General features: G+C 37.0%; 1 protein-coding gene across 1 annotated transcript; it reads left to right on the top strand.

The window, feature by feature from the left end:
- Positions 1 to 3,413: 3,413 nt before the first annotated feature.
- LOC102608435 (7-deoxyloganetic acid glucosyltransferase-like) lies at positions 3,414 to 5,029 on the top strand. Its single transcript, XM_006481331.3, has 2 exons — positions 3,414 to 3,837; positions 3,950 to 5,029. The coding sequence occupies exons 1-2, from the start codon at positions 3,414 to 3,416 to the stop codon at positions 4,867 to 4,869; spliced, it is 1,344 nt and encodes a 447-aa protein (XP_006481394.2). The 3' UTR covers positions 4,870 to 5,029.
- The last annotated feature ends 8,899 nt before the right edge of the window (positions 5,030 to 13,928 follow it).

Raw genomic sequence — 13,928 nt, 5'->3', positions numbered from 1 at the left:
GTGTGTGACTATGTGGTGAGTAGTGTACTGCCGCTGCTGATCTACCGTTATGTTGCAGCATTGTTGTGTGAGTGAAGAGAACAAAGAAGAAGAAAATGAATACTGAATTGGGTCGAATCTCAAATGTTCAATGTCAATTAGGTTTATTTTATTTTTAGACTAGCTAGATCGGATTAGTTTATTTATTTATTTATTTTTTGACTAACCGGATCGAATTGGACAAATAATCCAATCTGTTCTTAATCTGATTTTTAATACGATATGTTCTTAATCTGATTTTTTTCAGGTCGGGTCAAATTGAGTTATTTGCCCACCCTGATTATTAGTTAACTAATTCTATGAATTATGAAATTTATACCCAATGGTAAGATGCATATGACATTGGGATTCAAGTTGGGATTCCTAACATTATTAATTATTTAAACATCTCATGATAAATATTTAAACATAAACAAACCGTTAGTTACCATATTTTATCTTTTTAAAAAGTAAAAATTGCCTAAATTATATTATTAACTTGTACCTCTCTTAAAATTTCAGTTCGAATACCAAGTAAAATAAAGCTGCTTGAAAATTACTCGATTAAGCTCTTAGCGACGGCACACTCATGGCTCTTGAATCTAATGGATTTATTTATAGATTTACAAGTCTTCGTTGCAACACTTTTATCATAAGTGCAATATTCATAATGAGTTTGTTTGGAAAGAATGGAGCTTTTAACACTTTTCTAAAACCCTTTTAACACCCATTTTAGATTTTTTATTTATTTACAAAATACAAACTCATCTACTAGAATTAAATGTCTTTCCATAAAATTCATCCTAAAAGGGTCATCTTTTCAAGTTTTTATTATGAATACATACAAATCCTAAGATCTTGAACTAATTTCATATTATTACATAATTTTTTTATCTCCATAACTCTAAATTCTATTAAGTTCTTTAAAAAAAATTCAAATAGAAATATAAATTAGAAAATAAGATGGTGTAAAATTTTGTTAAAGGAATAATTTAGTTTAAGTATTCAATTAAAATTTTTTATTCAAATCAAGAAATGAAATAATTTTTCTTTAATCATTTGAATAATTTTAGTTAAAAATGGATTTTATAATAAATTCAAATGGGTGTCAAAAAGGGGTACTCGTTGGAAATTGGAATTGCCGAGCCCATTTTATTCATGTAAAACTTAGCCCAATTATTTATTGTGAGGACTCATTCTTTGAGTCAAATAAAACTGCTTGAAAATTACTCGACTAGGCTCCTAGCGACCACACACTCCTGTCTCTTGAATATAATGGCTTTATTTATAGATTTACATGGCTTCGTTGCAACACTTTTATCATAAGTACAATATTCATAATGAGTTTGTTTGGAAAGAGTGGAGCTTTTAACACTCTTCTAAAATCCTTTTAACACCCATTTTAGATTTTTTTAATTTACAAAATACAAACTCATATACTAGAATTAACTATCTTTCCATAAAATTCATCCTAAAAGGGTCATCTTTTCAAGTTTTTATTATCAAATGCATACAAATCCTAAGATCTTGAACCAATTTCTTATTATTACATAATTTTTTTTATCTCCATAACTCTAAATTCTATTAAGTTCTTTAAAAAAAATCAAATAGAAATATAAATTAAAAAATAAGATGGTGTAAAATTTTGTTAAAGGAATAATTTATTTTACGTATTTAATTAAAAAAATTTATTCAAATCAAGAAAAGAAATTTTTTTTTCTTTAATCATTTGAATAATTTTAGTTAAAAAGGGATTTTATAAGAAATTCAAATGGGTGTCAAAAAGGGGTACTCATTAGAAATTGGAATTGCCGAGCCCATTTTGTTCATGTAAAACTTTGCCCAAGTATTAATTGTTGGGCCTCACTGTTTGAGCCCGGTTGTTTTGGGTACAAAACCCAGAAAGTGAACCATGCCCGTGACGTATAATTGCTAAGAGTGGCCTTTCCTACAGTTGCATGTGCACCTTGTTTCCGTTTCACTGTTTTGGACAAAGCACGAGTAACATACAAAATTAATTGCCATATATATCAACCAAAAAACGCAAGCAAATCATTAACACAGAGAGGTTGAAGTTCAACATGGTGCAAGGGGAACCACACATACTGATCCTGCCGTTCCCAGCACAAGGCCACATGAGGCCTATGCTGTATAGACTGATCATTTTTTGCACATTAAGTGCTTGTTGCTTATGGACACATCCATGTGTTCCTAAGCATCAACTTGAATCTACAATTATATTTATAATGCGACATTCATTTACCCATCTAATAAAACTTGTCACGGTGTAACAATTTTTAAAATTAACTAGTTTTGCCAGTGATTATGTTCAAATACTTGATGTCTTGATGCATGAATTAGCCTTTTCATTTATTTTCAATTTTTTCTAGCAGAAAGCATGTCGCAGATGATGACATGGACAGGGAGATTAACAGCGTGCCAGGAGTGGAAGCAATTTTGCGACGTCGAGATCTACCCAGCCCATGCAGGTCAAAGGAAATAGACGTCCCAATTCTTCAATTCTTTGTAAATGAAACCTTAGCCGTGACTCGAGTGATAGCTAGGTCAACGATTGAGAATATGGTAAGAGCATTGATGGAATTAATTTAAAAGAGAGCAAATCAGGAGATTGGTGGACAGGATTGCAGGGTTGTGCTTGGGATAGTGTTAGCCGAGTTGGATCTTCCAACAGACAATTAGAGAAGCTGATCCAGTTACCTTACATGATGGGTAACAAACATTAGAGAATTGATCACTATTTTTCTCAGTTTCTTCGATTACTATTTATTACATTTTTCAGTCATTGGATTAAACTTATGATTATTAATTCTCTAATGTTTATTACCCATCGTATCCATTATATAAGATAACGAAATCTTAAAATTAATATTGTAACACAATGAACTAGGCTTATTAATATATTTAATAAGCAACCCTTAGCTAGAAACTGTGACTCGTGAGTTATTTTATATACTAATTAAGCAGAACCTTTTTATGATCACTTTGCTAAAAAGGTCTATAACCGAAACATTTAAAGATAATTAAAACAACAATCGCAAAGGTTTCAGGAAGATGCATATGTAGATATATATTTATTTTATTATAAAGTTTAGTATGATCATAACATATCACGTCAACTTTCTTTCTTGTTTCCAACTAGGAACCTTATTTTTTCTTCTTGTTCTATTCTATATTTCTATATTTCATTTTCCACGTCCCTACTGTCATCTTGTTTATAACTTACTAGGTGAAGTGAAGGGCTAATCAAAATTAATTCTTGTTTCCAGTGCCTCAATTCCCACAAGAAATTGAGGTTTAGAGCTTTGTCAATGGAGCAAACGCGTGTTCCTCACGTGGTGCTCTTTCCATACCCTGCATATGGCCACATCAAGCCCATGCTGACGCTAGCCGAACTTTTTAGCCATGCAGGCTTTCGAGTCACCTTCGTGAACACTGAACAATATCACGATCGTCTCCTTGGCAACAACGACGTAACGGGTTTCTACAAGCGCTTCCCTAATTTCCGCTTCACGTCGATACCCGACGGTCTGCCTCCCGATAATCCGCGGTTTGGCATATACATCAAAGACTGGTTTTGTTCCGACAAACCAGTGTCAAAGCTGGCGTTCCTTCAGCTGCTGATGTCGCCTGGGCTTCTCCCAACATGCATCATATCAGACAGCATCATGTCCTTTACAATTGACGTTGCAGAAGAGCTTAACATTCCTATAATCACTTTTCGACCATACAGTGCCCACTGCTCCTGGTCAGACTTCCATTTTTCCAAGCTTGCTGAAGAAGGAGAACTTCCGGTAACAAGTGGGTTTCTCTTTTTCTTTACACATACATACATACATACATACTGAAATCTTGAATTGAACAGGTACATGTAATACCATGTAATATGTTGCCTACTATTGTGAAATTGCAGATGAAAACTTTGATAAGCCCGTTAAGTGCATTCCGGGGCTGGAAAATTTCTTTAGGAATAGAGACCTTCCAAGCATTTGTAGAGATGGAGGACCCGATGATCCCATTTTGCAGACCTTCATTAGGGATACCTCTGCCACGACTCGAACTTCAGCTCTCGTAATTAACACCTTCAACGAAATTGAAGGGCCTATAATATCAAAACTGGGTTCTCGTTTGACCAAAATTTACACTGTTGGTCCTCTACACGCTTTGTTGAAGTCGCGGATCCAAGAGGACTCCGCGGAGTCATCTCCGCCAGAGTCGAACAATTGTGTCTTATCGAAAGAGGACAGAAGTTGCATGACGTGGCTAGATTCTCAGCCGTCTAGATCGGTATTATATGTCAGTTTTGGAAGTTTCATCAAGCTTGGTCGCGAACAAATTTTAGAGTTTTGGCATGGCATGGTCAACAGTGGGAAACGGTTCTTGTGGGTCATAAGATCGGACTTGATTGATGGAGAGCCCGGAGTTGGCCCAGTTCCTGTGGAGCTTGAACAAGGGACCAAGGAAAGAGGGTGCATTGTTAGCTGGGCTCCACAAGAGGAGGTCCTGGCCCACCAAGCAATTGGAGGGTTTCTGACTCATAGCGGCTGGAACTCAACTTTGGAGAGTCTGGTAGCTGGAGTGCCTATGATTTGTTGGCCACAAATTGGTGATCAACAAGTTAATAGTAGGTGTGTGAGTGAGATTTGGAAGATTGGACTTGATATGAAGGACACGTGTGATAGATCAACGATTGAGAATTTGGTAAGGGACTTGATGGATAACAAGAGGGATAAGATCATGGAGTCAACGGTTCAGATTGCGAAAATGGCTCGTGATGCTGTCAAGGAAGGCGGGTCCTCTTATCGTAACCTAGATAAGTTGATTAAGGCATGAAAAATGAAAAACATGATTCAATGTAGTGCTTTCACAGAAAAATAATATTGAAACGGTAAGAAACTTATTGCGAATGCCCAAAGACAAAAGAATAATTCAGTAACTGTAGTTCGCATTAATATGATCATTGGAAATTTTGGGGTCTTGTATGTTATTATTTTAACAATCATATTTTAGCAATGAAATAACCCCAAGTTTATTAAAATTTAGCCGTATATCAATTATATTCCCTTCCTCGATCGCAAGTACCTTTTCATCAATTACCCATGATAAATTGACCGGAATGAGATTCAAAGGGGGAAAAAAAATATTTTCTACATTAAAAATAAAATAGTCAGTTAATAATAAAAATTAATGACTCGTGTAGTTTCATTATTTCCGTATAAATATAAATTTGGGGTATAAAAAGCAGTTCAAAAATTTCAAGAAACTTATTTTCTTTTAATAATTAGATTCGGAATTCATTTAAGAATAAAATTATGAAAATAAGAGCGTCACTTTACAAAATTTATAATTTTAATGTCTTTTCGGTTCAGTGTCATTAATAAGGAGAAACATTGAGAAAAAAAGAGAAAATTAGACAAGAAATTTTAAAACAATGAAAGTTGTCACGATCACATGGCACAATATTAGCACAAGTTCGTTTCTTGTAGAAGAGCCTAAACAATTTAAGTCATCAATTTTTTTTAACAGACAATGCTTTACTTTTCCTTCTTAATTTGTCATATGTAGGTGGACTTGGCTTGGCTCTATGCATCCCAATAGCTCAATAGATGCGACAAAATGAACCTGCCAATTGCTATTATATCTTGATTAAAACTAACGTTAAGAAATAATTAAAATCGAGCCATGTGACCTTAATTTCCCTTTTCTAAAGTCTTATTCATCTTTACATTAGTCTAGCAAGTCACTATAATATTTTATTATAAAGTTCTATTCATATCACATCGACCTTCCAAAAAGATCCAATTGGAAATTGGGAATCCTAATATTTTTAATTTTAAATAAATTTCTACAAATTTGAAGCCATGCAGATTGTCAAGTCACCTTCATAAACACTGATAACAATCATGATCGTCTCATTCGTAACACTGGCATAACCTCCTTCTGTGGTCGCTTCCCTGTGTTTCACTTCAGCTTCATCCCTCATGGGTTACCATGCCATTTCAAATGCCCCCAGTTTATCTGTCCAAGAATTGTTTAGCACCGTCACAAGTGCATGCAAGCCGTCGACTGTTGAAAAGTCAAAAGAAATTGATATGCATGATCTTCTAGCTGCAATATTAGAAATATTGATGAAGCATGTGGCTGAAATCGTGGAAATTGAAGCCAAAAGGAGTAAGTGTAATAGTGACATTGATTTTGGCACTATAAATAGAGATGCATTATTCATTTGAAAATCATCTCAAAATTTGAGAGAATCCCAAAATTGAGAGCAACAATTCAATTATAGAATTATTAAGCGAGTGAGCAATTGGAGAATTTATAATTGAGAGGTTTTTCCTTTCAAGTGTGTGAGAGTACTGAGTGTATTTGGATTTTGGAAAGTGAGTTTTCTTTATTCAAATATTACACTTTAATAATTGTTAATAATACAATTATTTTCTCTTACTTCCATGGACGTAGGCATAATTGGCGAACCACGTTAAATTTTGTGTCTTTTATTTTTTTGTGATTATTTGGTGCGCTTGATTCCGCATTCCGCGTACAACAAGTGGTATCAGAGTCGACGATTCATATTTGGAGGAATACATAACTATTCACGTATACGGAAATGTTCTCGTATACGGTACTCTTCACGAATATGGTGGAGACGGTTATTTGTACTTGGGAGATAGTCAATTGTAAGTAGTGTGTATTTATACATGTTTAGGAAAGTTTTATCAAAAAGACGATACGAGTCTAAGGAGTCTGAATTTTAAGTGGGGCCGTTTTGACCCCTCCATTCTCCTGCAAACTTTCCTGATGCATTTATTCACGCGAAATTAACATCATAGAGGTTGTTTTTCAAGTGGAAACAATTTGTTGAGAAAATGGTAGAATATGAAACTTTCATAATTGGAGAGATATCTACCGAAACTATTTCAGGAGATACTTCAGGTGAGAGGCGAGATTTGTCAAATCGCAATTAAGCAGCTGTTATAAGAGGGCAGAAGATCGATGTTGAAAAGTTTGATGGGAAAATCAACTTTGGCATATGAAGGTGCAAAGTTATGGATGCTTTTATTCAAATTGATCTCGATGTTATTCTAGAAAATAAAAGACACTTGTATGATGATGAAACTTAAGATGACGGTTCATTAGTATTCGCTTAGATTTGAGCAAATTTTCGTCGAGGTGGAGAATTGTTGAAAAGTCAAAAGAAATTGATAGCATGATCTTCTAGCTGCAATATTAGAAATATTGATAAAGCATGTGGCTGAAATCATGGAAATTGAAGCCAAAAGGAGTGGGTGTAATAGTGTCATTGATTGTCCTATAAATAGAGACGTATTCTTTATTTGGAAATTATCCTAATTAGAGAGAATCCCAAAATTGAGAGCAACAATTCAATTATAGAATTGTTAAGAGAGTGTGCAATTGGAGAGTTTGTAATTAAGAAATTTTTTCTTTCAAGTGTGTAAGAGTACTTGGTGTATTTCAATTTTGGTAAATGAGTTTTCTTTACTCATATATTGTACTATAATAATTGTTAATAATACAATTATTTTCTTTTACTCCCGTGGACCTATGTATAATTGGCGAACTACGTTAAATTTTATGTCTTATATTTTTCTGTGATTATTTAGTGCCCTTGATTCCGAATTTCGCACACAACATCGACTTCATTGAGTGAACCATCTGGGTAGTGGCGGCGGCCAACTTGTATTATAACAGGTGGTATCATGTCTTTTGCAACTATTGATGTTGCGGATGAGCTTCAAATTCCTGTCATCACTTTCGGAACTGACAGTGCTTCTTGTACTTGGACCTATTTCCATCTTCCTAAGCTCATCCAAAGGCGAAGTTCCTTTTGCCGGGTGATTTTCTTCTCCATCCTTTAAGTAAACTTGCAGTTGGATTAAGGTTAAAAAACAATAAAACACGACCTTTAATCTACTAAAAGATTAAAAAAAACACTGTACCACGAGTCTGTATTTTTTCTTTTCTTTTAATTTGAAATGAGGGATCTTGATATACTTTAAATTAATAGTTACAGATGAAAACATGGAGAAACCAGTTACTAGCATTCCAGGATTCGAAAACGTTTTTCGGCGTACAGACCTTCCAGGCATTTGCAGAGTTGAAACAGTAGATGAGTATATTTTGCAATTCTTAATTAGGGAGACCTCAAGCATGAGTATTCGAGCTTCTGCTTTCGTTATTAACACCTGTAACGAAATTGAAGCCCCTATGGTTTCTAGATTAAGCTCGTTTATCTCCAAGATATACACATCGGTCCTCTTCATGAGATACGCGAATCAGGTATCAGAGAATGCTCGCCTTCAGTTTCATCCAGCGATGTTCTTCGAAAAGAAGACAAAAGCTGCATGACGTGGCTTGATTTGCAGTCGTCCAGGTCCGTATTATACGTCAGTTTGGGAGTTTACTAGGGCTCTCTTCGAAACAATTGTTGGAGTCTTGGCTTGGTGTTGCGCAATTAACCCTTTAGTTTCTAGATTAATCACACCCCAAGACCCAACTCTGACTCGAAGACTCAAGAACCAATCTTACGCTAACAAATAACAAAGAAAAGGATCAAAGAACACAGCCCAAAGAACAAAGAAAACACAGAGTTTAAGTGGTTCAGCACCTTTAAGGGTGCCTACATCCACTGGAGAAAACCAACTCAGAGAGCAGTTTTATTAAGCTTCAAGGTTACAGAGAAATCACACACAATACAGAGACCACTCAATCAAGCTTTTCTCTCAATACAGATGCCTTATCTCTCTCTCCTTGATCACGCAACATAACGCCAGAACCAGCTCGTTTATATATCAGTTGTGCAGGTGAAACAGATCCAGATTTCCCTCCGAATCTAACGGCCTTTCAACTAACCTGTCACGAGCTTCTCACGCGCTATTATAAAGCCTTCTTTAAACGGCTGCTAGCTCTGTCGTTTAAGCTTAAGTAAGGCATGCGTTAAACACGTGAGTTTTAATGGTCTTGAACGACATTGGCAATTTGTCAGTTCTGGTATATTGCTTAAATGAAACGGCATGTCACTCATCTTTACAACATTCAAACAACACGTTGTATTGATAAGTTTGAGTTCATTTCAACAATCTCCACCTTGAACTCAACACTCCCAGCTCTCTCCTTTCACGTTGTCTTCTCCCCATCTGTAGCTTCTTAAACTCTGCAGATACCTACTGAGTTCATGCAAATGATGAACTTGGCAGTTGGCACAACCTTGGTTACCATGTCAGCTGGATTTTCTTCAGTGTGAATCTTCAGCAACTTTACAGCTCCCCTTGACACCTCAAGCCTCACGAAATGCAACTTAACATCTATATGTTTTGTTTTCTCGTGATGGGACCGATTCTTACTAAGATGTATAGCACTCTGACTGTGACTGTATACTGTTACAGACTCTTGTTTTGCTCCCAACTCAGTTATCATGCCTTTAAGCCAAATTGCTTCTTTGAGAGCTTCTGCTGCTGCAGTATACTCAGCCTCTGTTGTGGACAATGCCACCATATTCTGTAATGTTGCCTTCCAGCTGACTGTACAGCCTCCCAGAGTAAACAGATACCCTGTTTGTGACCTCCTTTTATCAAGATCACCAGCAAAATCAGCATCCACATAACCAATCAGTGTGTGTCATTTCTTGTCTTCTCCACCATAGACCAAACCAACCTCCAGAGTCCCCTTCAGATATCTCATAATCCACTGAACAGTTCTCCAGTGTTCATATCCAGGATTTGCCATAAACCTACTCACCAAACTCACAGCATGTGAGATATCAGGCCTGGTGAGTACCATGGCATACATGAGGCTACCTACTGCACTGGAGTAGGGTATGCAGGCCATTTTCGGTTGTTCTGCTTCAGTTTGAGGGCACTGAGCAGCAGACAACTTGAAGTGGCTTGCCAATGGTGTTTGTACTTGCTTGGCTTCATTCGTTCCAAACCTCACAAGAACCTTCTGAATGTAGTTCTGTTGAGTTAAGAACAAACTCTTCTTGCTTCTGTTTATGATGATATCCATTCCCAGAATTCTCTTAGCTTCTCCAAGCTCCTTCATTTCAAATTTCCTGCTCAAAAGCTTCTTTAAATGATTGATCCCTTCCATGTCATGGCATGCAATCAGCATGTCATCTACATACAGCAGAAGATATATCATCCCCCCTCCACTTATCTCCTTGAAGTACACACAGCAATCATAGCTGCACCTGTTGAAGGCATGTGTTATCATGAAGTTATCAAACTTCAGATACCATTGCCTAGGTGACTGCTTTAGCCCATACAGAGACCTTTTAAGTAAGCAAACACAATCTTCTCTTGCAGATGTTACATACCCTTCAGGCTGCTGCATTACAATTTCTTCTTGTAACTCACCATGCAGGAATGCTGTTTTTACATCCATCTGCTCAAGATGCATATCTTGAACAGCCACAAGTGCAAGAATAACTCTGATAGAAGCATGTCTCACTACAGGAGAAAATACTTCAGTGAAGTCAATTCCCTCATTCTGTGTGAAACCCCTTGCCACCAATCTAGCTTTAAATCTTCTAGGTTCAGCTCCAGGTATACTATCTTTGATTTTGAAGATCTATTTACAGCTTACTGGTTTCCTCTTGTCTGGTTTTTCAATCAATGTCCAGGTCTTGTTTTTAATCAGGGATGTCATCTCTTCATCCATTGCCCTCTTCCATTCCAGCTTGTTTTTGCCTGTGATAGCTTCTTGATAGGTCATAGGTTCATCATCATTCAGTTTTTGAGCAGCATTCAAAGCATATGCAATCAAGTCAGCTACTGTATATCTTTTAGGTGGTCTTATTGTCCTTCTTTTTCTGTCTTTAGCCAACTGATAGGTGTCCTCTTCACTTTCTGTTGATTCATGTTCAACACCAGCTTTAGGTTCTGTTTCAGCACCTTTAGTTTCAGGCTCAGGTTCTTTCAAGTTTTGAGGCTCCACCTGAAACTTCATTTTATCAGTTTCAGTGCCTGATTCAATGTTGTTATCGGGGCTCCTTGGTTTATTCAATAACTCTTCTTCATGGAATCTTACATCCCTGCTTATGATGCACTGTGGTGGTTTTGAGTCAACACACCACAATCTATAGCCTTTGACACCCTCTGGATACCCTAGAAACCTGCATTTTAATGCCTTTGATTCTAGCTTACCCTGCTTCACATGAGCATATGCTGTGCAGCCAAAGATTCTGAATTTTGTATAGTCAGCCCTTCTTCCTGACCAAAGTTCCATTGGTGTTTTACAATCTATAGCAGTTGATGGGCTCCTGTTGACTAGGTAGCATGCTGTGTTTAAAGCTTCTGCCCAAAGGGTTTTTGAGAGCTTAGAATAGATTAGCATGCATCTTACCTTCTCCACCAAAGTCCTGTTCATCCTCTCAGCAAGCCCATTTTGTTGAGGGGTATATGTGACAGTTTTGTGCCTCTAAATACCATTCTTTTCACAGAATTCTTCAAACAGCTTGTTCCAGTACTCCAAGCCATTGTCTGTCCTCAGAGTTTTCACCTTCATACCAGTATGGTTTTCAACAAAAGTTTTCCAGTTTTTGAATTTTTCCAGAACCTCATCTTTGCTTTTGAGTGCAAAGACCCAAACCATCCTTGAAAAATCATCTATAAAAGTCAGAAAATATCTACATCCACCTAGTGAATTCACTTGTGCAGGCCCCCACAAATCAGAGTGTATGTATTCAAGCTTCTCATTGGTGGTATGAGCTGCAGTCTCAAACCTTAACCTGGAGGATTTTCCTAGAATACAATCCTCACAGAACCCCAAAGCTCCTATCTGATCATCCCCAAACACTCATTGTTTTTGTAACTCTCTCAAACCTCTTTCACTCGTATGCCCCATCCTTAAATGCCACAACATTGATCTGTTCCATTTACTGTCAGTTACACTTGCCTCCCCAACAACAGTATGTCCATCCATCACATACATACCATTTTGTTTTATGCCTTTCATGATCACCATTGAGCCTTTAATTACCCTCAATACACCTTTCTCAGCCTTAATCACACAACCTGTTTGATCTAGCATGCCAATTGAAATTAAGTTCCTTTTTAGATCATGAATAAACCTCACTTGTGTCAATTCCCTTATCACACCATCAAACATCCTAAGGCTAACAGTCCCAATACCAGCTACCTTACACATTGAGTTATTACCCATTGGAACCATGCCCCCATCACATGGCTGATATGTTGTAAAATAACTCCTATTTGGACACATGTGAAAGGTATAACTTGAGTTAATGACCCACTGACCTTAAGGTTTCTGACTTGTGGCAATGAGTACTCCAGCTGTTTCAAAGTTATATTATTCTTCTGTGGCTATGGCTGTATTTCATGTTCTTTCTTTGGTTTCTTTATTCTTGTTCTTTCTTTCAGGGCAATCTCTCTTGAAATGTCCTTCTTTATGGCAATGAAAACACTTTAAATTCTTCTATTTAGACTTTGATCTGCCTTGCTTCTTTCCTTTGTTATCTCTTTTCTCAAGCCTGCCTCTTGCCATCAATCCCTCACTTGATTTACTTTCTGGATTATCTTGCTTATCTTTCAGCTTCTTGGTGCCAAGAGCATACTTAACCTCTTCCAGGGAGAGTGTTTGCCTCCCATACAGTAGTGCATCCATAAAGTGCTCATAAGACTTTGGTAAAGAACTGATTAGTAGCAAAGCTTTGCTCTCATCACTCAGTCCTTCATCTATAGTCCCTAGTTCATCACAAACCTTATTGAACTCATCTACATGTTCAGCTAATGATGCCCCTTCAATCATCTTCAGTGAGAACATCTTCTTTTTTATGTAAAGTTTATTTGCCAAAGACTTTGTCATATACAAGTTCTCCAACTTAGCCCATAAACCAGCAACAATCCTTTCCTTGGCCACTTCTCGAATTACAGAGTCACCAAGACTCAATATGATTGTGCTCCTGGCTTTCTTGTCCATCTCTGCTACTTGTTCTAGGGTCTTAGATGATGAAGCCTTACTTCCTTCAAGCTTAGTGACTGGATCTATGGCCTCTCCCAACCCTTGAGTAATCAACAAAGCCTCCATCTTGATCTTCCACATATTGAAATCATTCTGCCCCGTAAACTTCTCAAGATCCACTTTTGAACCCATTCTTGAACCTTGAAATCAGAGTTTAAAGCTCTGATACCAATTGTTGCGCAATTAACCCTTTAGTTTCTAGATTAATCACACCCCAAGACCCAACTTTGACTTGAAGACTCAAGAACCAATCTTACGCTAACAAATAACAAAGAAAATGATCAAAGAACACAGCCCAAAGAACAAAGAAAACATAGAGCTTAAGTGGTTCAACACCTTTAAGGGTGCCTACATCCACTGGAGAAAACCAACTCAGAGAGCAGTTTTATTAAGCTTCAAGGTTATAGAAAAATCACACACAATACAAAGACCACTCAATCAAGCTTTTCTCTCAGTATAGATGTCTTATCTCTCTCTCCTTGATCACGCAACATAACACCAGAACCAACTCGTTTATATATCAGTTGTGCAAGTGAAACAGATCCAGATTTCCTTCCAAATCTAACGACCTTTCAACCAACCTGTCACGAGCTTCTCACGCGCTATTATAAAGCCTTCTTTAAACGACTGCTAGCTCTGTCGTTTAAGCTTAAGTAAGGCATGCGTTAGACACGTGAGTTTTAATGGTCTTGAACGACATTGGCAATTTGTCAGTTCTGGTATATTGCTTAAATGAAACGACATGTCACTCATCTTCACAACATTCAAACGACACGTTGTACTGATAAGTTTGAGTTCATTTCAACACTTGGGATAGTCAACAGTGGAAAACGGTTCTTGTGGGTCATATGATCCGACTTGATTTTGGGAGAATCCGGGATTGGCCTAATTCC

The sequence above is a fragment of the Citrus sinensis genome, chromosome 6 (genome assembly GCF_022201045.2).
Source record: "Citrus sinensis cultivar Valencia sweet orange chromosome 6, DVS_A1.0, whole genome shotgun sequence".
NCBI lineage: Eukaryota > Viridiplantae > Streptophyta > Magnoliopsida > Sapindales > Rutaceae > Citrus > Citrus sinensis.
This window is presented reverse-complemented; position numbering and strand designations above follow the sequence as displayed.